At 36.3% G+C, this 24,911-nt stretch overlaps 3 protein-coding genes across 4 annotated transcripts; 1 reads left to right on the forward strand and 2 right to left on the reverse strand.

Moving 5' to 3' along the window:
• Positions 1 to 2,083: 2,083 nt before the first annotated feature.
• LOC149010234 (putative aldo-keto reductase 2) lies at positions 2,084 to 9,230 on the reverse strand. Of its 2 annotated transcripts, XM_089162332.1 has the most exons (6): positions 8,933 to 9,212; positions 8,643 to 8,840; positions 8,123 to 8,295; positions 7,911 to 8,013; positions 7,543 to 7,753; positions 2,084 to 2,259 (listed from the first exon to the last, which is right to left on the reverse strand). In XM_089162332.1, the coding sequence occupies exons 1-6, from the start codon at positions 9,143 to 9,145 to the stop codon at positions 2,132 to 2,134; spliced, it is 1,026 nt and encodes a 341-aa protein (XP_089018458.1). In that variant the 5' UTR covers positions 9,146 to 9,212; the 3' UTR covers positions 2,084 to 2,131. The 2 variants fall into 2 exon arrangements, with proteins under 2 accessions (XP_089018458.1, XP_089018457.1); XM_089162331.1 differs by lacking the exon at positions 2,084 to 2,259 and having other exon boundaries at positions 7,223 to 7,753; positions 8,933 to 9,230.
• LOC149010235 (intracellular protein transporter, putative (DUF641)) lies at positions 4,944 to 5,532 on the forward strand. Its single transcript, XM_089160784.1, is given in 4 exon segments — positions 4,944 to 5,144; positions 5,146 to 5,209; positions 5,212 to 5,329; positions 5,397 to 5,532. Coding segments are annotated over 4 exon segments (519 nt in total).
• A 6,479-nt stretch (positions 9,231 to 15,709) lies between the features above and the next one.
• LOC149010236 (putative aldo-keto reductase 2) lies at positions 15,710 to 18,460 on the reverse strand. The gene is made up of 5 exons (XM_089161599.1): positions 18,245 to 18,460; positions 17,903 to 18,100; positions 17,462 to 17,634; positions 17,272 to 17,374; positions 15,710 to 16,285 (listed from the first exon to the last, which is right to left on the reverse strand). The coding sequence occupies exons 1-5, from the start codon at positions 18,455 to 18,457 to the stop codon at positions 15,947 to 15,949; spliced, it is 1,026 nt and encodes a 341-aa protein (XP_089017725.1). The 5' UTR covers positions 18,458 to 18,460; the 3' UTR covers positions 15,710 to 15,946.
• Between the last annotated feature and the right edge of the window lie 6,451 nt (positions 18,461 to 24,911).

Genomic DNA, 24,911 nt, shown 5'->3' on the forward strand with positions numbered 1-24,911 from the left:
TAAACAAGCAACGAATCCCATCATCTTACCATCCAAAACTCTTAAAACCCTCCATATGCGTTCAACATAATCTTATTCATTTGTGCCAATGAATGGATGACATAGATAAACATCAAACCCAAGGGGTCACACCCAACTTCATTGGCTTTCAGGACAATCTCCTTAAACCTAGATTGTTTAAAAGTAAGTAGTTGAGGATAAATTATAATTAGTTTTGAATCAAAGAATTTGGTAAGCCCTGATTTCGCAATATCTCAATATTAAGTTCCATTATTTTTCGAAACCTTGTATTCTGTCTAGTATAGTGGATATGGGTCTCTCCTTTACATGTTCCACCTCAACCTATTCAAGACCGCAACAACTATTTTACGATCTTAAGGAAAATCACAAGGACCAAATGGAAGGAACTATTTGGTTTCTCAAATTGGCACCAACTAACATGTTTGTTTCCTTGGAGAGAATTCTTGCAAAGTCGAGGCCTAAAATTCCCAATTTAGAAAAGTGTACAATCTTTGGTTCCAAGGTTGTCATAGAATTCATGCAAGGATCTTTTATCATAACTTGAGGGTCCTCAGTGTAAGGTGATACACTCCTGTAGGGAAACGAATGCAGCAGTAGATCTTTTAGCAATCTTTGCTGCCAAAGAATAGGTGTCAAATTTTTGTGTATTGTGGCCTAATACGATTTAGATGGAACTACACACTCTGCCGCAATTTAGATTTTACGTCTATGTTTTTTATTGAGTAGTTGATTATTGTTATCTCGATGTGATTGAGGAGATTGCTCCTCATGTAGTTGTTTGTATACTTTTTTGCTTCTTTAATAATGATGACTTTTAGCTGGATAAAGAAAAAAAACTCATGCCGATTATATTGTGATCAATGCTAATTATCTTCAAAATTCAGGATTTAGGTAATTCATAGGAGTTCAAGAGGGCAAGAATGAGTCTGGGTTTGTGGTGGACTTTATAATCCTTTAGGAGGTTTTGAGAGCAAATTGTTGGGTTAACCCATAATTGTTTATTAAATAGTCTACTGTGAAAGATGGTTGTCTTGTGGCTTTAGAACTAAACCTAGAAGATGCGAATCCAACATAAACTAGCAGGCCACTTTAGAAGAAACTTTTTTTTATGCTACCAAAGCTAAACATTATAAGATGGTTAACATCTTACAAGGATTGGGGGGCCCGATATAATAGGAGGTGGTGAGACCAGTACTGCCGGAGCCAAAGGAGGAGCAGGCCGCAAAAAGAGTCATGAGAGGAGAGAGAATAATAAAGGGTTGAGAGTTTAAAATTGGTTGCAAGGGTAAAATTAGTATTCAAATATTTGTTTAGTCATGGTATCATCAGTTAACTTTAGTCGTTAACAATGGGAGTGTTTGTAATAGATTTTTTTAGGGGGAAAATAAATATAATTGAATCCAAATTTAGGGGGTCAATAATTTGCTATCGATAAATATATATTTATTGCAATTGATAGGATAAAAATTTCAAAGAATTGTTGATATCTAGTGATGACCGATGACTCATGTGCTCACATCTTACATTAAATTTTTTTTTTAATAGAGCTACTAGGATTTGGAGATGACTCTATACTCCCATCCTTATTGCAAATAAATTCAAATTGTAGATGTTAGTGGCAACGTTGTTTCCCTTTGAATTGGGATTCTCTACCATGAGACTATGCTTCTCTCATACCTCTCTGTCACTTGGACTTCCCTTCCTAAATGCATGGTAAATGAGTGTTAGGAGAGTACAGATCCACCCTTGCGAGTTGAACATCTGAACTTTTTATCCTTTGGGACAACACTTTAGTGGACATGATTATTAGCATTCTTTTTTGGGTAAAAGTTCATTATCATTAGTATGAAGCACATAAATTACTTTTTTAAAATAATCGTGGTGCCAACTAAAGCTGTCTTTCATATAAACAAAGTTAAGTCATTAATATAGAGTTATTGAAGATCAAATAAAAGAAAAAGCAAACAGAAGATTAAATTTATTGGTCAACCATATGATGAGGAGTCTTCTTAGAGCTCTATGCAAAAGGCACTTCAAAGACTCCAGGAAGTCCCATAGGTAATTTATAATGACAACATATTACAGTAAAAGCTAACTAGTAAGTCTTCCATCAAGTACTCTTCCACGAAGAAAGCTCTGGAGTCTCTGAAGTTGCCCAGGTTGCCATCATGGATGAGTATCTATCACCCTTAACATTGTCACCAGAGGCTAAGGACTCAAGCTTTGCCATTTCTTCCCGTGTAAGCTTCACAGAAAAGCACCAATGTTTTGGTTGAGGTTTTCAATCTTGGTGGTTCCTAGTATTGGACATACATCATCTCCCTGGTGATGGACCCATGCCAATGCGAGCTGTGAAGGGTTGCATCCCTTCTTTGTCGCAATCTCATTCACCCTTTCAAATATAAGTTTATTGTGCTCAAGATTTTCAGCTTGGTCCTTGGTAGATTCTACACATAAAACAATTAATACTTAAATAAGGTACTTAAGTAGCAACCATATATATTGAACACACAAGTGATCTTTGGTTTTTGTTGAACCCTTAATATTTCTCAAGAAACATAGATTGAAAGGACAAGGTGAAGGAGTGAAGTTGTTGAACAAAACAAATGTCAATTATAGATATGAAATTATAGTTATAGATGTGGGAAGAAATTTCTAAATATTGTCATGTTCTGCAATTTTTGAGCATGTTGAGCTTGAAGATATAGAATTATGAAAGAATACTAAAGCATGCAACATCTTTTCAGGTGGATAATAGGGTTAGATGACAGTAATTGAGAACAACATTTATCCTACATTTGTTTGATGATCTCTTTCAGGCACCAAATTTTCTTGCCTTCTAATGAAAATTACACCTTCTAATTTACTTACAAATGAAACATTAAACTGCACATGAAGACCCCAATATATTTGACAACCACATCATGCCATTACGTACATAAATCAAAAGCAGAATATCCTTGAAACACCAAAATCATTAATCAGTTGGTAAAAGAGAGTCCACTGGGTAGTGAAAATTCGAAGCTGATAGATGCTCTTATAGAAATGCAGATACTCATATGAGATGGAGATATACAAACCGAGTGTTAAAACTACAGTTATAGATGTGGAAAACTGGGACCTTGGGCTGGTATCGGTTGGGAGGTTCTGGCAACAACCTTCGGGGTTTTTAGCTTTTGGGAAGTTGAAGGGAGAGCATTTCCAGATTGTTCTCTACGGTTTCAGTTTGGGCCCCTAGAGGCTAACCAGCGGTCGATGATCCTTTGACCTCTGTCGCCTGACAGCTCTAATGAAGCAGAAGGGGTAGGTTGATCACAGGAATCTTCTCTCCTGGCAGCATGGTCAGCAGACTCATCATCAAATGTTCTTCTGCTACCCATGGAGAAGAAAAAAGTGGATTTTCTAAGGATTTCCACTGGAAGAAGAAATTAAAACTCTAGAGTGGAGAGCCCGAACTTAGAAAAAGAAAAGAAAGAAGAAGACTGCGAAGAATAATGTAGAAAGATGAAGGGAACTTACTTGATCAAGCTTGATGATGAAGTAAATTGGAAGAGTGCTGGAAACTTTGAGTGAAAGCAAGTGCGTGAAATGAAGAAGTGAAAGTTGAAAGTTGAAAAGAAAAGGATTTAAATAGACCCAAGGGTGAAAAGATGTACGAATGAGATTAAATTTAATCTATAGTCGAGTTCAAGTGTCATTTCGAAGTTTGATCCACTGAACGAAATCAATGTTCATCAATGGCTACGAATGAGTGACGGTTCGAGTGTAGGAGCAATGATGAATACGGCACGGCTACTGAGGTCCACATGGCACGTACGACACAAATTACGAGAGGAGTTTGCGATTCGAGGAAGGTACTGTTGTGCAGACAAAAGCAATAAATGCAACGTTTGGAGGTCGAGAAGACGTTTGACTTTTCATTGACCATTTTCAGTGATCGAGATTAGTTAGAATCAAACCAAGCCATTGGTTGTTCAATCGCGATCATTTGGCTTGGGGGGGCTCATGATGAGGATAAAATAACACCAAACCAATTCAACCGCGGTCGGGTCATGGGCCTCGGTCGGGGACGGGTTCAAACACTGTTGGGTCAAGAAACCCGGTCGGGGCCGGTCCAGAGTTCAAACCAATGAATAACGTTAGGACGAATGAACCTTAACGGTTACAAGATACGTGTTCCTATCAAATTCGATCAGGTTGCTTGATCTTGACACAGAAGGTAACTAACACCAATGTGGAATAAGCAATCGTGCCAAAGAGGGTAACTACTATTATCTCCAAAAGAAGGGTAAAACCCTATAATCAGGTGGCCACAAAAAGGACACAAGGATTCATCCAACGGCAGAGAACGACAGGTAAACCCTATATAAACTAAAGGGTTGCACAAAGCAAAGGTATCTGAATTGTTTCCCTCCATTAATTCGTTCAATTCAAGCTCTGCAACTAGCCAGGGCTCTATATTACTAATCCAACCTTCAGAGGTGGCTACCCGACCACATGGTCGGCCACACCTAATGTCTGTTCTATAGGAATCTGAGGGTTGAACCAATTTTGGATGCATCACAAATTATAAAAGAATGTACTACTGCGGTACTACCTATGAGTTGAGTAATATGGCATATATGGCATACATTGGTACCCAAACTTACTGGTATGATTCATATTAGCATGTTTTATCATTTCTCATCTTTTGTATTCTACTCACGGTTCACTGTGTCGGCGATATATCGCCGTGTCGTTGGGGGGCGACACGACACCCCCCCGCGGCACGAATTTTACCTTTTATCGGTGATATATCGCCAACGGTTGACTTTTTCAAATGTCGGTGGGATAGTTCATTAAGTTCTCCGGTTTCGTGCAGCTAATAATGGAAAGTCCGGCGATTGAAGTCTCAGAATAAGCTCAAGGATGATGAGATGAACATGAGCATCAATGGGCATGTGCATCAGGGTAAGGTGGATTCTGTTGGTGTTTACATAGACCTAGCAAAGTCTTTCAGTGAGGAAGACGAGAAGCTCAAGAACAGGGCAGCTTTGGAAGCTTTCTTAGCAAAGCTCTTTGCTAGCATTTCGTCTGTGAAGGCTGATTATGCTCAACTTTAGATGGCTCAGTCGCCTTACGAGTTACAACCCAGATGGCATTCAAGCTGTGGATGAGCTTGTAGTTTCAGAACTGAAGCATCTTTCAGAGTATATCTGAAGCAGCAGATGGATCCATCTCCACAGGTAATGCAATTGTTGGCTGAAATACAAGAATAGCAGAGCCTATTGAAGACTTATGGAATCATGGGTAAGAAGTTTGAGTCACAGTTGAAGGTCAAAGAGTGAGATTATCTTGCTTAGGGAGAAACTCAAGGAATCCAATGCGTAGAATAGGGTAACAGAGCGAAAACTAAACCCAAGCGGTGCTTTGCCATGCCAAAATTCGTCCGACATGTCGACCTGTGTCGGCGCACAGGTCGACATGTCGGACATTGATTCTGCTGCCATTTATTATTTATTTAAAATGTAATTTTCATCCTGGAAGATATTAGATGCAGCCACTGTAGGAAGTTTCGGGCAAATTTCAGCCAAAACTCGGCGAAATTTACCTGGTTCAGAAGGTAGTGAACAGAAATTGGGGGCGAAAATGCTATTTACCTAAATTCCTCAATTTTTTGGCGAATCGACAAAATACAGGTGAGAATTGCCAAAACTACACTGGATATCTCTTTCATTCAAACCTTCGTCTTCATCTCTTAAATATGCAGGAAGAAACCTCTAATTTCTGTTAACTAACAGATTATAGAAGAACCCCTTTTTGTTTCTCAATTTTTCTGATCAAGAAGAAGAAGAAGAAACTGGTGTTGATCACATCAAAGCCCTAAACTAATCGAGAAGATCGAAGCAAATTACAGGAAGGAACCCCTTTTCGTTTCTCAAATTTTCTGATCAACAAGAAGACGAAGAAGAAGAAGAAAATGGTGTTGATTGCATCAAAGCCCTAAACTAATTGAGAAGATCGAAGTAGATTACACGAAGGAACCCCTTTTCGTTTCTCAATTTTTCTAATCAACAACAAGAAGAAGAAAATGGCTCTGATCGTACCAAAGCCCTAAACCACTGCTACTTTTTATCACCGGCTTTTCATTATCTTCTTCTCCTCTCTTATCTTGCTTTGTTTCACTAAGCAATGAACTCTTCTCTGGTGAGCTCCACCGTCAACTAACGAACTTCTTCTCTACACTTGTTAGCGATGATCTAGACTTTGTTTAGTAGAGGAATCAAGTACCAACAACATATTGGAGAACTTGGGTATCACACTTGGATTGATTAATTTAATGTTTTAAACCCCATTTACCACGAAAGGCCAAATACATATAATTATACAAAACATTTAATCCCGTGCTCAGGTGACCAAATGGTCCCAACCTAGGAAAAAAAGCCTCATGGAGATCGAAGAGTCAAGACATCCGACTGAAATACCCTGAAATGTTGGCGATATTTCGGGGTTTTGCTCTTTTCGGTAGCTAACAAAACACCAAAATTTAGCGATATTTCTTACCTTGGATGCAACACAGGATGGCATTTCCTTCTCGTTCCCACACCCCCCCAAAAAAAAAAAAAAAAAAAAAAAAGAAGAAAAGAAAAGAACTCTTGGATAGGGCTGCAACAGGGTCGGGCTGGGCCGAGCTTTTGCAATCCCAAGCCCAACCCTATGTATTTTAATCTAAGCCCAGGGCAGGAGCCCTATAGGGCCAAACCAAGCCCATTCCCGCCCTTATTGGCCATGTTCCTAGTCCTGATTGGCCCTAGCATTGTCCCTAGCCCTGATTGGACCTATACTTGGCCTTGTCCCCGGCCCTAATTGGCCCTGGTCTTTATTGGCCATATCCTTGTCATTGTTCCTAATTCATTGATATCAAACATCAAGGTCAAAATGAGCCAGGATCAAGGCCAAAATCAAGGCTAGGGTCAGGGCAAAAAATTAAGGATGGGTCGGGACAAGTCCGACGGGCCAAAGAGTAATCCCAGGCTTGCCCTTGGCCCTAGTGAGGGCCAGAATATTTTGGTCCTAACCCACCCTCAGGGTCAAATCTTGAGCCCAAGCCCTATTCGGGCTCAGGGCAAGTCAGGGCCGTTAGGGCCAAACTTGCACCCCTACTCTCAGATTGTCGCATAATTAACTCCACATCCATCCATATGCAAAATCTCAGCTCGAAAGAGACATATAACTTCATTTACCACAAAACTGAAAAGGAAATCAACCTTATTTCATTACATGGCAAACTCTACTTTTTTTTTTAAGGTAAGGTTACATGGTAAACTCAAGACTTCAAACAGAATGACACTAAAATTTAAGAGCTGTCTAACCTTCAAATGAAACAAAGTGAAGCTTTAATGAACACTCAAATGGCAAGTTATTAAGCTTTCCAAGTTGATGGATGTGGGGTGTCTGAATTCTTCCAAGTGGTTATTGTGGATGGATATCTGTCACCTTTAACTTCCAAAACCAAGGATTCAAGTTGAGCCATTTCTTCATGTGTTAATTTCACAGACAAAGCACCAACATTCTGCATCAAGTTTTCAACTTTGGTGGTGCCAGGTATAGGACATACATCACTTCCTTGATGGTGAACCCATGCCAAAGCAAGCTGACCAGGAGTGCATCCCTTTCTTGTAGCCATCTCATTTACTTGTTCGTATATACGTTTGTTATTTTCAACATTCTCAGGTTGAAACCTCGGAAGAGTCTACAATAATAAAAAACAACCAATTGTCTTAGCTGGATTTATGGGTTGATTTAAAATTTAAGATATGAGTAGGGAACCTTAGGGCTTGGGTTGCTGTCAACAAGCCCCATTTAATCAGTCTTTCAAATGGTAATGCAAAAAAATAAAAGACAAGAACCTTTCTAGCGTCAGTTGTATGAAGACTTTCAACAAATTTGGGTCCAGAAGAGAGGAAGCCTCTTCCTAGAGGGCTGTAAGCCACAATACCAATTCCAAGTTCTCTGGTATTCAAGAAAATTGAGAATAACACATAACTGTGAGTAAACTAAAAAACATACAAGAGAGAAAAAGAAAGAAACTAAAATAGGGTAACATTGCATTATAACTTGCCTACAAGTAGGAATTACTTCTTCCTCAGAATCCCTTGTCCATAAGGACCATTCCAATTGCACTGCTGTTATAGGGTGGACAGCATGGGCTCTCCTAATTGTGGAAGCAGATGCCTCAGAAAGACCAATGTACTTAATCTTTCCCTCTTCCACCAGTTTCTTGAGCTCCCCCATCTGACATATATAGAGAACAAAAATGGATAATTAAACATACACTTAAGAGTTATAACAAGCTTATCCTTCAATAAGCTCGATGGAAAACCTGAAAGGTTTCAGGTGATAATGTTGTTGTTGTTGTGAAGACTAATTTTCACCAAGTAAAATGTATTCTAAACCCGTTTTGGGCCTAAATGCATTCAAATTCACTGCTTATGGATGTTTAGCCATTGGAAAATAAGCCATGGGTCTTGTTAAGAATTCTCAACCTTTCAAAATGGCTGATTGTGAGCTCCAAACTGCTCACAAGTATATGACAAATCAATGCTTCTCTAGAAACTAAAGGAAGGGGCAAAAAAACACACCGTGATTTCAATGGGAACTCTGGTATCAATCCGGTGCTGATAATAGAGATCGATGCAATCAACCTGAAGCCTCTTCAAGCTGGCTTCGCAGGTAGCTCTCACATATGCTGGATCTCCTCTGATTTCACGTTTCCCTTCTGAAATTAGGATACCAAATTTAGTGGCCAATTCCACCTTCTCTCTTGTTCCCTTAAGAGCCTACACATCCAAGATGAAACAGAAAAAAACTCAAAAGCCTACATCAACCAGAGAACGAAACAGATAATAAGAATAGAAGGGTGAAACACTACCTTTCCAAGAAGGATTTCATTGGTGTGAGGGCCATAAAAATCAGAAGTGTCAAGGAAGGTGATACCCGTGTTAAAGGCGTGGTGGATGAGAGCGATCATATCGTCCTCAGGCTTTGGAGGGCCAAAGAAGGCAGACATACCCATGCAGCCAAGTCCCTGTGCTGACACTTTCAGGCCTTGTGACCCCAATTTCATCCTCCCTACACTCGCCATCTTCTTGATTTACAGTCTGAAGCACACTGCAGCCACCCAATAACAGAAAACCTAAACAGACTTCTTCTCGAACTGGCTCTGAATATTCAATAGGCACCACCCACTGGACACTGAATATAGGCTCCTCCATCTATTTATAGAAATAGAGAATAGAGATACCCACTCACCAAGTGGCAGGAGAATGACGTTAGCAGGGACGCTAGCATCTTGTGCATTAAAAGATTCAAAGTTGCCGTGCAGCAACCGGAGAACAAAGAAAGAGAAAAAAGAGAGATGAATTCTTGCACCACAAGAAAATGTATTTTTGGATTAATTACACTTACAAAAAAGGTGGGATCTGAAGAACTTCGACAACTGTCTACCAGATTCATTACAAAGAGTTCTGGCCCACAGGTGTACTCAAAAGAAACTACTAATACCGAAAAGATCGATCAAAATCATTAATAAGGGAAGTTACTAATGCAATTTATAGATAAACGAAAATATCCAAAATAGTTTCTGCAATCAAAATTTCAGACTTCAGGCCAAAGGTCCTGCCAACCACAGTAGCTGTTTTTTCAAAAGAAAATTCAAACATTTCATTCATAAACTTGGAAAGAAAATACAAACAAACACCAAAAGAAAAAAACAAAAACTAAGTGATGGGTCGAGCCCAATAAACCCTTAGAATACTAATTGTGACAACCACAAAACCAGAAAGACATAACGGGTGCGATATAAATATCCACCACCACCGTCTGCGGGACACACCACAAAGGCGGACACCGACGCAGACAAAAACACGCCACAAAGGCATACTTACCACTCGCCTCAAGGGCGAAAACAGGGTACACCACAAGGGCATACTAACCACTCGCCTCAAGAACTATTGTTGCTGGTGGTATCCATGTTTGCAGTTTCAAGATAGGAGTTCAGAAACAAGATCCGGCGCTTTTGGCTTTAACATCTGAGTTGGCGCCCTTGTGGTGTGTTATGTATCCGCCCTTGTGGTGTGTGGTTTGTATGCCTTTGTGGCATATGGTTTGTATGCCTTTCTGGCGTGTTCTGTCGTCGCGCTGTTTAGTTCTACATATCTAAGGCCTTGAAAAACGTATTATAAAGATTCGTCAAATGCACCACAAAGATCACACAAGGTTTCCAAAAAAACCACTTGCCAAGTTTTTCTTTGACGGGTAAACCATTAGAAACATGCCAAAAGAAAATTTTGTGCCCTGGATGCAATTTGAATTGAGTTTTAAAAAAATCCACCAAGAGTACAAGAATGAGAAAAGAAATGAATAACAACCATATGAGTGGAGAACTATTCGGAGCGAATGAGGTTGCAGTTCCAAGAATCATCATCCAACTCAAACCTGGATAATTTCATAAACAAAGTGCAAAGGCAAAAGTGAATCCAATAGAGTTATATCCCAAATCCCATGCTCTCTAGCTTGGGACACCAAAGAGAAGAAATTTGGTTTTTGGAAGGAATGAGGTATACATTTAGAGCGGAGGAAAGTTAACCAAGGGTCATGCCAGAAATTGGTGGTGTTCCTGTTCCCCAATTTTTCCAATTTTTTGAATAAAAATTGCATAAGTCTACGAAGCACTAGAGGGAGGCATGTCCGGATCAACTCCTCTTTACAACGTGATTTGTTTTCCCCTAATGTTTTGAACTACAAAAGAGGGGGTGGGATCCACATGGAACCCACACTGAATTTTTTTTTTTTTTGGGATAATTACTGTTGTCCCCTGTAGTTTGACTTTATTACTAATAAAATCCTGTTCTTTACAAAATTACTGTCCTCCTTCCTTATAACGGTGTTAAGTAGCCGTTAAGTTTGAATATGTAATGTCTAAACTTCATTTATTTTGAATTAAAGAAATCGGCAAAATCCAAATCCGATTTGGTTTCCCACGTTCACTAAACTTCATTTATTTTGAATTAAAGAATTGGGCAAAATCCAAATCCGATTTGGTTTCCCTCCTTCAATAAACTTCATTTATTTTGAATTAAAGAAATGAGCAAAATCCAAATCCAATTTGGTTTCCCACCTTCACTAGCCTTCATTTATTTTAAAAATATTTTAAGTGATATTCAGTTTTCAATTTGAGTTGAATTCGATTTTCCTTCCTCTTTGGTTCTATTTGAGTTTTATTCAATTATTCTTTCTTTATTTGGTGTTTTTTTTTTAGAATAATATGGATTATAGTTACTTTTTTCTCCACAGTTAATTAAGGGTACTACTGTAACTTGACAAAAGGGTAAATAAGTAAAGAGATAAGTATAAGGGTTTTTGGGGTTTTTGAAAATATAAATATGCCACATCATCAGTAAACTAACGAAACTTAATGGTAGGGGGGCAATAGTAATTGTAGACAAAGTTAAAGGTTGGATTAGTAATTTTGAAAAGTACAGGGGATACAGTAGTAATAAAATCAAAGTACAGGGGGGTAATAGTGATTATCCCTTCTTTTTTTTTTTTTCATTATTTATAAGTGTGCCCAACCACTATATGTGGTTCAAAAGCGTCAAGGGAGCACATTGGTCTCCCTTTGCGCTCCCTTGAAGGGGAGTTGATCCAGACTTGAGTAAGGCTATTCCAAACTGTAGACCCTATCTTCTTGCACACTATCGGGTTCAAGGGGGAGGTGTTAGGGAAATACTTCCCTTTGAGAACCCTGGCCCACATTGATGTTTTATCTTTAAGCAATCTCCATGCCTGTTTCAACATCATATCTTGGTTATGGTCCATCCATGGTGAAGGCCCAGGACACCAAGAATTGCAATTTCGAAAATATGTTTATTTGAAACACTAACATTTAGAAGACCTACCGTGCTACCATTCCAGAATCTTAAAGCAATAGAATCAACTGAGTTACGTACCGACTTAGACCCATATAGAACAACGGAATTGATGCAAGGATAAGTTTAATAAAAACTTGTCTACCGGCAAAACAAAGGCTATTAAACTTCCATATGCGTAACCAAACAACGACTTTGTCAACAATGAATCGGGAGTCTTTAATACGAGAATGTGTGTGTAATAGATACATTCCAGGTATTTACTTGACTTATTCATCTCGGTAATCCTAATTATTTGAGACAGAGAGGAACATAACTGAGGAGACACATTAAACAAGGAAAAGACCATTCTTTTCAAAATTTACGCTTCTAACTTGACTGGTCCAAAAAAACAAGTCCAAAGCAACATTAGCTGGGTTTATATCACTTTCGGATGCCTGAGAAAAAAATAAAGGCATCGTCCGCAAAAAATAAATGTAAGATCACATATGAATAACGACCTATTTCAATTCCTCTAAAACCACTCAAGTCTCGATAAGCATCCGAAATTTGGGACAGGACCTTCATAATGCAAATAGATATGGATTTAAAGGGCACCCTTGACGAATCCCCAAGTCGGTGAAAGAAATTGAAAGGAGAGCCATTAAGTTTAAGAGAGAAAGAGACAAAGCTCAACAGAGAATGGATTAAGGAGATCCAATCTTCTCCAAATAGTAAAAATCTAAAAATGTTAGAGATAAGGTCCCACTCCACCCGGTCATATGCCTTCGAGAGATCAAGTTTGATGGCCACAAACCCCCCCCCCCCCCTTGCACCATTTTTTATGGCCCAAGTAATGGAAAATTTTCATGGGGAATAGAGATATCATTGTATTTCTGATGACTAGATACAAAGGCCCTTTGTAATTGAGAGACAAATTTGAACAAAGGGGATTTGAGCTTGTTGGCGAGAAGCTTAGATATGATTTCGTCAGTAACATTGCATAGGCTTATGGGTTGGAACTAAGAAACCCTACTAGCATTTTGTAATTTTGGTATAAGAGCAATTAAGATGTGGCTGGTCCCTAACAAAAACCCAAAAGTAAAAAATTGAATAACAAATGTACACACGTCTCCAAAATGAGGTGCTAGAACTTCTCAAAGAAGCGGTTTTGAAACCCATCTAGCCTAGTTTGTTCACGAAGAAATCCAATTGTATTCTAAGAATTTTTTTAGAGTGAGCAAAACAATAGGGTTGTTTTTTGAACAAGCAACGAATCCCCTCATCTGACCATCCAAAACTCGTAAAAACCTCCAAATTTGCATCCAACATAGTCTTATTTAATTGTGCCAATGAACGGATGATATAGATAAACATCAAACCCGAGGGGTCACACCCTACTTCATTGGTTTTCAGGACAATCTCATTAAACCAAGGTTGTTTAAAAGTAAGTAGTTGAGGATACATTCTAATTAGTTTTGAAATCAAAGAAGTTGGTAAGCCCTGATTTTGCAATATCTCAATATTAAGTTCCATTATTTGTTGAAACCCTGTATTCTATCTAGTACAGTGGATATAGTTATCTCCTTTACATATTCCACCTCAACCTATTCAAGACTGCAACAACTATTTTACCATCTTAAGGAAAATCACTAGGAACCAAATGGAAGGAACTATTTGGTTTCTCAAACTAGCATTGACTAATATGCTTATTTCCTCAGAGAGAATTCTTGCAAAGTCGAGGCCTGAAATTCTCAGTTTACAAAAACATACAATCTTTGGTTCCAAGGTTGTCTTACAATTCAAGCAAGGATCTTAAATCATATCTTGAGGGTCCTCAGTGGTAGGTGATACACTCTTGGAGGAAAACGAATGCATGCAACACTAGATCTTTTAGCAATCTCTGCTGCCAAAGAATAGATGTCAAGCGTTTGTGTGTTGTGGCCTAATACGATTTAGATGGAACTACACAGGGATGTAGAGGGTCTGCCACAATTTAGATTTAAGTCTATGTTTTTGATTGAGTTGTTATTGTTATCTCGATGTGATTGAGGAGATTGCTCCTCATGTAGTTATTTGTATACTTTTTTGCTTCTTTAATAATGATGACTGTTAGTGGGAAAAAGAAAAAAACTCATGCTAAGTTCACTGGGATCGATGCTAATTATCTTCAAAATTCAGATTTAGGTAATCCGTAGGAGTTCAAGAGAGCAAGATTGAGTTTGGGTTTGTGGTGGATTCTATATTAATCCTTTGGGAGGTTTTGAGAGCAGATTCTTGGGTTAACCCACATTTGTTTATTAAATAATCTACTGTGAAAGATGGTTGTTTTGTGGCTTTAGAATAACCTAGAAGATGAATTTCAAATATGAACTAGCAGACCACTTAAAATTATTTTTTTTTCTACCAAAGCTAAACATTATAAAATGGTTAACATCTTACAGGGATTGGGGGCCCCAATTAAGGGTGTCAATCGGTACGGTTTTGGTAATTTGGTACGATACAAACTTTGAATACCGAAAACTAGAATCGTACTATACCGAATTTAAACGGTACGGTACAGTTTTGGTATTTACAAAAATGGTTAGGTACGGTTTTGGTATTAAATCGGTACGGAAAAACAAATTTTTTTTTGGTTAAATACGGAAAACAGGTTTAAACACGGTATTTAGTGCGGTATAATTTTGGTACAAATGAACTTATGCTACTTTTATTATTAGTTCATTAAGATTCTAATGAAATTGTTATCAACCAATCTATAGAATTTTAAATTAACAGAGATAAAACAAGTAAATATAATTAGTAGAAACAAAACAAGTAAACCTAAGAAGAGGAGTGAATTGTGAAACGAAAAACTGAAATAGGGAATTAGGGATAGGGTAAAATTAAAGTGTTTTAATTGTAAAAGTACAATTTATATCCCTTAATTTGGTACGATACCAATTCGGTACGGTTTCGGTATATACCGACGGTATGAGTACCTAAAACAGGAACTGTACCGAAGAAATTCGGTTTTGGTATGTACCATACCGAATTTTCGGTGCGGTTTTAGACGGCGTGATTCAGTACGTTTAAACGGTTTCAGTACGCAATTGACACCCTTACCCCCAATATAATAGATGGTGATGAAACCACCACTACGAGAGCCAAAGGAGGAGTAGGCCACAAACAGAGTCATGAGAGGAGAGAGAATATAATAAAGGGATGAGAGTAAAATTGGTATTGTAAGGGTAAAATTAGCACTCAAATATTTTTTTAGTGATGAGATCATCATTTAACTTTAGTCCTTCACAATGGGAGTGTTTGTACTTGATTCTTAAGGAAAAATAAATATAATTGATTGGAAATTCAATGGCTTAATGTATAATTTGCTCTCGATAAATATATACTTACTGCAATTGGTAGCTTGGTAGGATAAAAATTTCAAAGAATTGTTGATATCTAGTGATGACCGATGACTCATGTGCTCACATCTTACATTGCACAATTTTTTTTTTAAAAGAGTTACTAGGATTTGGAGATGACTCTATACTTACATCCTCATTGCAAATAAATTCAAATTACAGAAGGTTAGTCGCAGAGTTGTTTCTCCTTGAATTGGGATTCTCTGTCATGAGACTATGATTCCCTCGTACCCCTCTGTCACATGGACTTTCCTTCCTAAATGCAAGGTGTTAGGAGAGTACAATCCTCCACTCTTGGGAGTTGAACATCCGGATTCCTCATCCACCCTTAGCATTCCTTTTTCAGTAAAAAAATCATTATCATTAGTATGAAGCACATAAATTATTCTTTAAAAATAATCGTGGTGCCAACTGAAGCTATCTTTCATATAAACAAAGACAAGTCTCTTGATATAGAGTTATTGAAGATTAAATAAAAGAAAAAGGAAACGAAGATTAAATTTATTGGTCAACCATAGGATGAAGAATTTTCTTAGAGTTCTACTCAAAAGGCACTTTGAAGACTCCAAGAAGGCACACATGTAATTTAAAATGACAACATATTACAATAAAAGCTAATTAGTAAGTCTTCCATCAAGTACTCTTCCATGAAGAAAGCTCTGGAGTCTCTGAAGTTCCCCAAGTCGCCATCATGGATGAGTATCTATCACCCTTAACATTGTCGCCAGAGGCTAAGGACTCAAGCTCTACCATTTCTTCCCGTGTAAGCTTCACAGACAAAGCTCCAATGTTTTGGTTGAGGTTTTCAATCTTGGTGGTTCCTGGTATTGGACAGACATCATCTCCCTGGTGATGGACCCATGCCAATGCGAGCTGTGAAGGGGTGCATCCCTTCTTTGTAGCAATCTCATTCACCCTTTCAAATATAAGTTTGTTATGCTCAAGATTTTCAGCTTGGAACCTTGGAAGATTCTACACATAAAACAACAAATACTTAATAAGGTACTTAAGTAGCAACCATATATACTGAACGCACAAGTGATCTTTGGTTTCTGTTGAACCCTTATTTCTCAAGAAACATAGACAGAAGAGACAGGGTAGAGAAGTGAAGCTGTCGAACAAACCAAATGTTAATACTACAGTTAGAGATGTGGAAAGAAAAAATCTAATTATTGTCACGTTCTGCAATTTGTGAGCATGTTGAGCTTGAAAGTATAGAATTATGAAAGAATACTAAAGTGTGCAACATCTTTTTGGGCAAATAATTGAGTAGGACAGTAATTGAGAACAACGTTTATCCTACATTTGTTTGATGATCTTTCAGTCACCAAATTCTCTTGGCTTCTAATGAAAATGACACCATCTCATATACTTGCAAATGAAACACTAAACTACACATGAAGACCCCAGTATACTTGACAACCACATCATGCCATTACAAAAATCAAATAAAAGAGACTCCACTGGGAAGTGAATATTTGAAGCTGATAGATGCTCTTATAGAAATGCAAATAAAACTACAGTTATAGATGCGGAAAGTAACTTCTAAATACTGCCATGTTCTGTAATTTGAAAGCATTTGGTTGAGCTTAAAAATATAGAATCATGAAAGAATACTAAATTGTATAACATCTTTTGGGCAGATAATATGGATGGACAGTAATTGAGAACAGGGTTTATCCTACATTTGTTTGATGATCAACACCAATTTTTTTTGGCTTCTAATGAAAATTACACCTTCTAATATAGTTGCAGATGGAACACTCTTAAACTGCACATGAAGACCCCAATGTATTTGACAACCACATTATGCCATAACATAAATCAAACAGCAGAGTATCCTTGAAACACCATAATCATTATTCAGTTGGCAGCGACTCACTGGGAAGAGAAAATTCAAAGCTGATACATGTTCTTATTGAAATGCAAATAATCATATGAGATGGAGACATACAAACCTTACGAAAGTCATCATCAGACAAGCTGTCAACAATATTGGGCCCTGATGAGAGGAATCCTCTTCCCAGAGGACTGTATGCAACAATGCCAATTCCAAGTTCTCTGAATGGTTAAATGGAATAAGGATTAATAACTCACAAGTATAACCCAATCAACCAAGCAAAGACAACAGGCAGAGATCATCCTTACCTACAAGTAGGAACTATTCCTTCTTCCACATCTCTTGTCCATAATGACCACTCCAGTTGCACAGCTGTTATTGGGTGAACAGCGTGTGCTCTCCTGATCGTTGAAGCAGATGCCTCAGACAATCCAATATACTTAATCTTCCCCTCTTCAATCAGTTTCTTTAGTTCTCGAATCTAATATAATACCACCAAATAAAATCAGAAAACTCAATGGTTTTAAATGTAGTTCCGAAATGAGTTTTCAATTAAAGCTCCAGCTTTTTGTTGGTCTGAAAGATATCTATCTCAACAGGAACCGAAATTATATTAAACATCTCAAGATGATTTGCTCTGAATCGTTGTCTACTGCAAGCTCCAATGATAACCCTCTAACAATTATTTTAGGGTTGGAATAAAACGATTGATTTAAGTAGAGCGGTTAGAACATTAAAATGAAACTCACAGTGATTTCAATCGGAACTCGACTATCAATCCGGTGCTGATAGTAGAGATCGATACAATCAACTTGAAGCCTCTTCAAGCTGGCCTCACAGGCTGCCCTCACATGAGCCGGGTCACCACGTATTTCCCGTTTCCCATCTGCATAGACAATCCCAAACTTGGTAGCCAATTGAACTTTCTCTCTCAAACCTTTGAGGGCCTGCAAACTCACATTCCATTTCATCACCCACAGAGCCAAAAACAGTAAATTTTAACTAATTCACAGAATGATAAGAACATAAGAGCAGAAAATTAAGAACAACAAAGAAATGGAGTACACTTCTGGGTTTGAGGTTTTTCTAACCTTTCCAAGAAGAATTTCGTTGGTGAAGGGACCATAGATGTCAGAAGTGTCGAGGAAGGTGACGCCACTGTTGATGGAATGGTGGATGAGCTTGATCATGTCTTCCTCTGCTTTTGGAGGACCGTAGAAGGCAGACATGCCCATACAGCCCAGTCCTTGGGCTGATACCTGTAGCCCTTGAGAACCCAATTTGATCTTTCTTACACTACCCATTTCGGGAATTCAGAACCCTGAACAACCCAGATTGATCGGTCGTCCACTGCAAAAGAAGAAGACACCAACACCTAAAACCCACCTTAACTACTCTGTTTCAGTCATCTGTCGTGGTATTTATAGTTGCAGGACATGCCTCTTAGGCCGGCGGCCCTCATCCGAAAGCTCCAATAAAATAAAACAAAACCATTGAGTGGTAATTGAATATGGATGGACCACTTACCAAAAATAAAATATGGATGGACCCACTTACCAAAAATAAAATATGGATGGACCCACTGGCATTACTTTTATGTACAATTAAGAGCTGACGCAAGTGCCCACGCCTTCTTTGCACACATTTTCGGACCAAACATGCTTTAAAAAGTAAAGAAGAAATCATACAATTAAGGGGTAATCACTCCTCTTGTAATATGATTTTATTTCTATTTTATTCTTTATACTTTTTAAAATTACTAATCCTTTCAAAAAAAAAAAAAAAAAAAATACTATTCCAACCTTTAACTTTGTATACAATTATTAATGTCCCCTAATAACCCTGTAATTATATTAATGATGTGGCATCTATATTTTTTTCAAAATCTCAAAAATAACCCTGTAATTATATTTTTACTTATTTGCTCTTTTTTCAAGTTATAATACTATTTTTAATAGGAAAAAATTAACTTTAATTTCACTTTTCTTTTAAAAAGAAACCACAAAATAAAGGAAAGATATGATTTTTTTTCCTAAAAATAAATCACCAAATAAAAGGAAGATGTAATTAAATAAAACTTAAAATAGAAATAAAATGTTAAGAAATATCAAATTTAATTCAAAACTGCAAATTGAAAATCACCTAATATATACTGATCATTATGTATGTTACCAAATTTCTATCAATTAGATCTTATAAACTAATTTGTTTGTAAAATTTCTATCATGGTGATTATGAAAAATTTAAGTGGAATGTGAAAATTTCTACAATCATAAGTATGTGGTCCCACTAAATCCAAAACTAATTTTAAAATATAAAAGTTTAAGGATATAATTGACATGCAATATAGTTTCTATAAATGTGGGTAATGCCATATTTTTTACTTCTTAATTTAAGGGCAAAATAGACATTTCATATTTGATGTTAACAGCAACTTAACACCGTTAGAAGTGAGGGGGGAATAATAAATTCACAAATAAGGGGGTTTGATTAGTAATAAAACCAAAGTATAAGGGGACAATAGTAATTATCCCTACAATTAATGGGAAGATGGTGAACCGCCGCTGAACGAATTTAGAAACTCTACCATTGAATTTGGTGGATTAAATCTCAATCGTCCATCATAAACAGTTCAGATTTAACTCAATACATTTAAATGTATGATTTATTTACACAATTTATGCTTTAATTAATTATTATTGTTATTATTTTGTTACTTTTTTTTTATGTGTATAAGGGACTATTGGTACCACTAGGAAGAGTTCAATCTTAACATTGTTGACAAGCACTAGTTGTCAATTGAGAATCCGGATCATCACCCCATTAAGGGAGCACTGTTCCCGATCATCACACTGTCAGGGGAGCATTGCTCCCTAATGGCTTTACCACCACAAATTCTATGGGACCCACAGGGAAAAAAAAAAAAAAAGAAAAAGAAAAAAAAGATACCATCACCCAACCCCTGGATCCCCTATATTTATGGTGGTAAAGCCGTTGGGGAGCACAAAATGCTCCCCCGACAGGTAGCTGATCCGGACACGTCATTTGAGCTAACTTTTGATTGTTAAACTATACAATTCTTATTTTGCACATTTTTATAATTAATTTTAAAAAGGTGACATTTTGCAAGTGATAGATTTAAAATGTTGTTATCTCGTTGATCTTATAATAATAAGTCGTTGGATCTACTTTCTATCACTTGTCACCTTTCAAGAGTGGTACAAGAAGTGCCCGTGCAATGAAAAGATGAAGCGTTAGAATGGTGACTACTAAATTGTATATTAAATATGTTATATTCTTCTATGCATAGTGGAAGTTTGGTCTTTCAACATCTATGGTTGGTAATTCCTTTAAGGAGTTAAAAAGAAGTTTGTTGTAAAGTGAGGTTTTTTTCTAAATTTTTTTAGGGACAACCAATATAATTAGTGAATTTTTTTTAGGGACAACCAATATAAAATTTTTTTAGGGCCTGTTTAGTTACATGAATCCAGAGATTTGAAATCTCTGGATTCATGAATCTGAGAATTATACTTGTTTGGTTGTAAAAATCTCTAGATTCATGAAATCTAGAGATTCACCTTTTTACATTAAAAACGTGAATCAGTAGAATTATGGGTAAGGGGTGAAATCCAGAGATTTCAAAAAAGCTATACATTTGCACATTTACAAAAATCACGTCGATGAAATAGATTTTTAGGATGAATCCACAGATTTCATTTCACAACCAAACATCTAATTTTAAAAATTATAACTCCATGGATTTGAAATCTATAGATTTGAAATCTCTAGATATTTGAAATCTCCAGACTCATGTAACAAAACAGGCCCTAAATACATCAAAACTATGTCATATTGGCAATGACTCCCCAAACGTCTCTTAAATTTAGATAATAATATAGTTTGTTAGCAAATTTTGTTAAGTCATGTTTAGATAATTTTTCAATTCATAAACTATGCTTAATCTTTGTGACTCTATAATGTTGTCCTTAATAAAATAAAATCATAAATTTCATCTTCTTTCTTCTTTCATAAGTTCCTTTTCTTATTATTTTATATTACAAGATATAACTAAGGGTATATTCATTATTTTCTTTAATCCATTATACTTCCAGCGGAAAAGGGGCAACTACCAATTTGAAATAGTTCTGATGTGTCTATGCTTTTTTCTAATCATCTTAGAGTGTCCCTCAAATTTTTTCTTTTTTTATAAAATGGATTTTTTTTTTTTTTATGAAAATGGGAGAGGTTGTTTATTTGGTGGGAGAGATTAGTAAATTGGAGGACAAATTTGTAGTCACATGAATCCTCTTAGGAAAACTAGACTATCAAACCAAACAAACAAAGAATCTTCCAACAAACAGGGTGGCCCCATCTTTGATGGAAGAAACACAATTAATTAGGTATTCTACCAGTACTACACTGGGTGCAAAAGCATCCTTTATAAGCACACCCCACCTCACTGGCACCTGATTGACATGCTATGGTGTTTCAGTGAGGAACCCAAAATAGAGGTTAAGTTTATTTCAGAAATAAATGAGATGAGAGGTCATCTCAGCTCAGGAACCTTGATATATATACACACAGCCACCTAACCTTGATGTATACACACAGCCACCTTAAATCAAAATAATTAACAGAAGTAAACAACCACCCAAATGACTCAGTTTCCAAAACAGAACAAATCAGATACATGAAACCTTGCTTACCGAGATTTAATATGCCAAGGAATTGAGATTGGCTGTAAGATTCCTGCCCAACACAGCACCATAAACTACTTACCCACCTAATTGATTGCCAGCTCAATTCTGAAAGAACGAAGTCATGAAAAGTAGTTGTTTCACTAGCAGCCATGAAGCGTAGTTTTTTCTAAAAGGTATGGAGTACTACAGGACCTGGAGACCAATAATTTTTTCTCATCTTAAAATCATTGTTTACTGAAAACAGAAACCAAAAACCTTAAACCCTAAAACAACACGCTAAATATGGTAACTGCCATTATGAACCCGAAAGAGAAGAGGGAAAGAACAACAATATTGATGACATTGTGGTCACCAATTAGAGAAGGATGCAAAGAGGTGAAGACAACAGTGAAGCTGGTCATGACCCTGTAGCAAAGTTATACAAGTGTTAATGGCGTGGTCGATGAGAGCGATCGATCATATCTTCCTCAGGCTTAGGAGAGCCATATAATTAAAGCCGACATACCCATGCAGCCAAGTCCTTGTGCTGACACTTCCTGGCCTAGCGACCCCAATTTCATCCTCCCTAACACTAGTCATCTTCGTCTTAATTAACTTTCAGTTGAAGCACACTTCCACCCAATAACAAACAAAACCCTAAACAAATAATTCTCTCAACCTCACTATGGATATAATCACCGCACCACTCTCTGGAGTACTTCATTTATTTATACACACCACGAGTGTAGGAATCATGTCAGCATGGATGTTAGCATTAAAATGTTGAAAGTTGTTGACTTGCTGTGCACAAACATTTTTTACCATCTTAGCTAGGGTTGTTCATTGGTAAAATCAATACCTCATAGTAAAGAGATCATTAGTTCAATTCTACCTAATGCATATTATGTAATACCTTCATCTTTAATATATAAAAAATTGCCTATTTCAAAACAAGAAAAGCATATGAAAGAATAGGGAAGTGACACTTTTCGGCAAGGTTTAAAGTATCGGTATCGAGTATCGTATCGGTCAGGTGATTTTAAGAGACGTATCGTCCTGTATCGAGTATTGTATCGCCTCGGTTAATGTATTTTAGTGTAATTCAGTGGAGAGACGTATCTAGATGTATCGTATCGGTTGGGTCAAATATGGATACGTATCGACTAGTATCATATGGTATCATGGGATACTTTAAACCTTGCTTTTTGGTTGAAGTAAGGAAGTGACATGGGTTTGAATTATTGCACCACAAGAAGAAAAAAAAAGTAAGTATTTTGCATGGCAACACTTTTTTCTCAATAATCACTAAAAAAATTCAAAAATTTATTAGTATCTAATGATGACTGGTGCTTGCATTTCATTGAACATAAGTTTTTGAACGGAATAATAATTTTGGGATAACTTGACTCATCTTCATGAACATTAACTTTTGAATGGAGCAGTTAGTACTTGGGGATGACTTTTATGCTTACATCCTCATCGCATATAAATTCAAATTCTAGATGTGTTGTGAAAATGTTGTTTATCTATGGGAGTTAAAATTTGGTGATCATCATCACTAGTATGGAGCATAGTTAGTAGATACATGTATTAATTGTTGTATTAATACAAATATTTGAATGTATAATTGAAAAAAAGAATCTTTCTCATATAATAAGAATGCACTTGTTGCTATATCCGACTTTGTTAATTGGCATATTTAATGGGTTTAATCTTTATTTAAAAATAAAAATAAAAAAGGTAAATATCACTTACCTCCCCTCTTAGATAGACAAATAGCACTTACATCCATCTTAGTTGGATAATATCACTTACCTCCCCTCTTACCTAGCAAATATATCAAACACCTCCTCTCTGTTAATTTTCTCAGTTAAATTTAATTTTTACCATTAAATATTTTTCTAAAACCCCAAACTACCCTTGGATAAATTTTTTTTTTTTTTAATTTGAACCCTATATTACTTAATCACCCTAATAGTTAAACTACTAAATTCTAAAACCCCAAACTACCCTTGGATAATTTTTTTTTTTTTTTAATTTGAACCCTATATTACTTAATCACCCTAATAGTTAAACTACTAAATTATCCACAATTAAAATAATTATTAAAAACCACAACACCATAGTTAAAACCTAAATTATCTTTAATTATTAAAAGCCCAACATATCCTTTTCTTTTTCTTTTTTAAATTTATCAAACAATTTAAAAAAACACGTGCTACTATCAAGTAAAATTAAAAATACAATTAAAAAAAGGGTATGTTGATAAAATTAAACACGTACTACTATTAAGTAAAATAAAAAATGCAATTAAAAAAAAAAAAGGGTATGTTAGATAAAATTAAACACGTACTACTATTTTGGGTTTTTTTAATTGTTTGATAAAAATTTTTGTTTAAAAAAAAATGTGTATGTTGGGCTTTTAATAATTAAAGATAATTTAGGTTTAACTATAGTGTCTTGGTTTTTAATAATTATTTTAATTGAGGGTAATTTAGTAGTTTAACTGTTAGGGTGATTTAAGTATATAGGGTTTAAAATAAAAAAATATTTTTAGTCAAGGGTAGTTTAGGGTTTTAGAAAAATATTTAACAGTAAAAGTTAAATTTAACCGAGAAACATAATAGAGGGGAGGTGTTTGATATATTTGATAGATAAGAGGGAGGTAAGTGATATTATCCAACTAAGAGGGGGTGTAAGTGCTATTTGTCCAGCTAAGAGGGGGAGGTAAGTGATATTTACCCAAATAAAAACCAAAAGGTTCATGAAAAATCCATAATTCTTATATGTATTCACAAAATCACAATTTCCATTGTTTTCCCTTTTCTCTTTGGAGAAGAGCTCGAGAACTCCCTATATTGTTGTTCTAAGAAGAAGAGAAGACTATAGCTTTAGAAAAGTCTTCCGGAGAAAAACTAATTTAGTTTATTTGATTGCTTCCGCTGAATTCGATAACTTTTGAAATTTGATTTATTTGATTTGATTCTTTCTTGGAGTATTTGGATTCCTGTAATCCCTTTTGATTAATTATTTGAACTTGCTTTTGCTCTTGATTATTTATTTCTTGCATTTATTATTA

Source organism: Hakea prostrata, chromosome 7, assembly GCF_041222555.1.
Source record: "Hakea prostrata isolate BN-2017 chromosome 7, UWA_Hpros_2, whole genome shotgun sequence".
In the NCBI taxonomy this organism is placed as follows: Eukaryota; Viridiplantae; Streptophyta; class Magnoliopsida; order Proteales; family Proteaceae; genus Hakea; species Hakea prostrata.

Bases quoted from the DNA above. Each gene is read 5' to 3' on its own strand.
- LOC149010234 (XM_089162332.1), bottom strand. From the start codon at position 9,145: ATGGCGAGTGTAGGGAGGATGAAATTGGGGTCACAAGGCCTGAAAGTG. The intron at 8,014-8,122 runs GCAAGTTATAAT...CTTGAATACCAG, and splicing joins GAAGTAATTCCTACTTGTAG to AGAACTTGGAATTGGTATTG. The intron at 7,754-7,910 runs GTTCTTGTCTTT...TTATTATTGTAG, and splicing joins ATACAACTGACGCTAGAAAG to ACTCTTCCGAGGTTTCAACC.
- LOC149010236 (XM_089161599.1), bottom strand. From the start codon at position 18,457: ATGGGTAGTGTAAGAAAGATCAAATTGGGTTCTCAAGGGCTACAGGTA. The intron at 17,635-17,902 runs GTGAGTTTCATT...GTATTATATTAG, and splicing joins GAGTTCCGATTGAAATCACT to ATTCGAGAACTAAAGAAACT. The intron at 17,375-17,461 runs GTAAGGATGATC...TTAACCATTCAG, and splicing joins GGAATAGTTCCTACTTGTAG to AGAACTTGGAATTGGCATTG.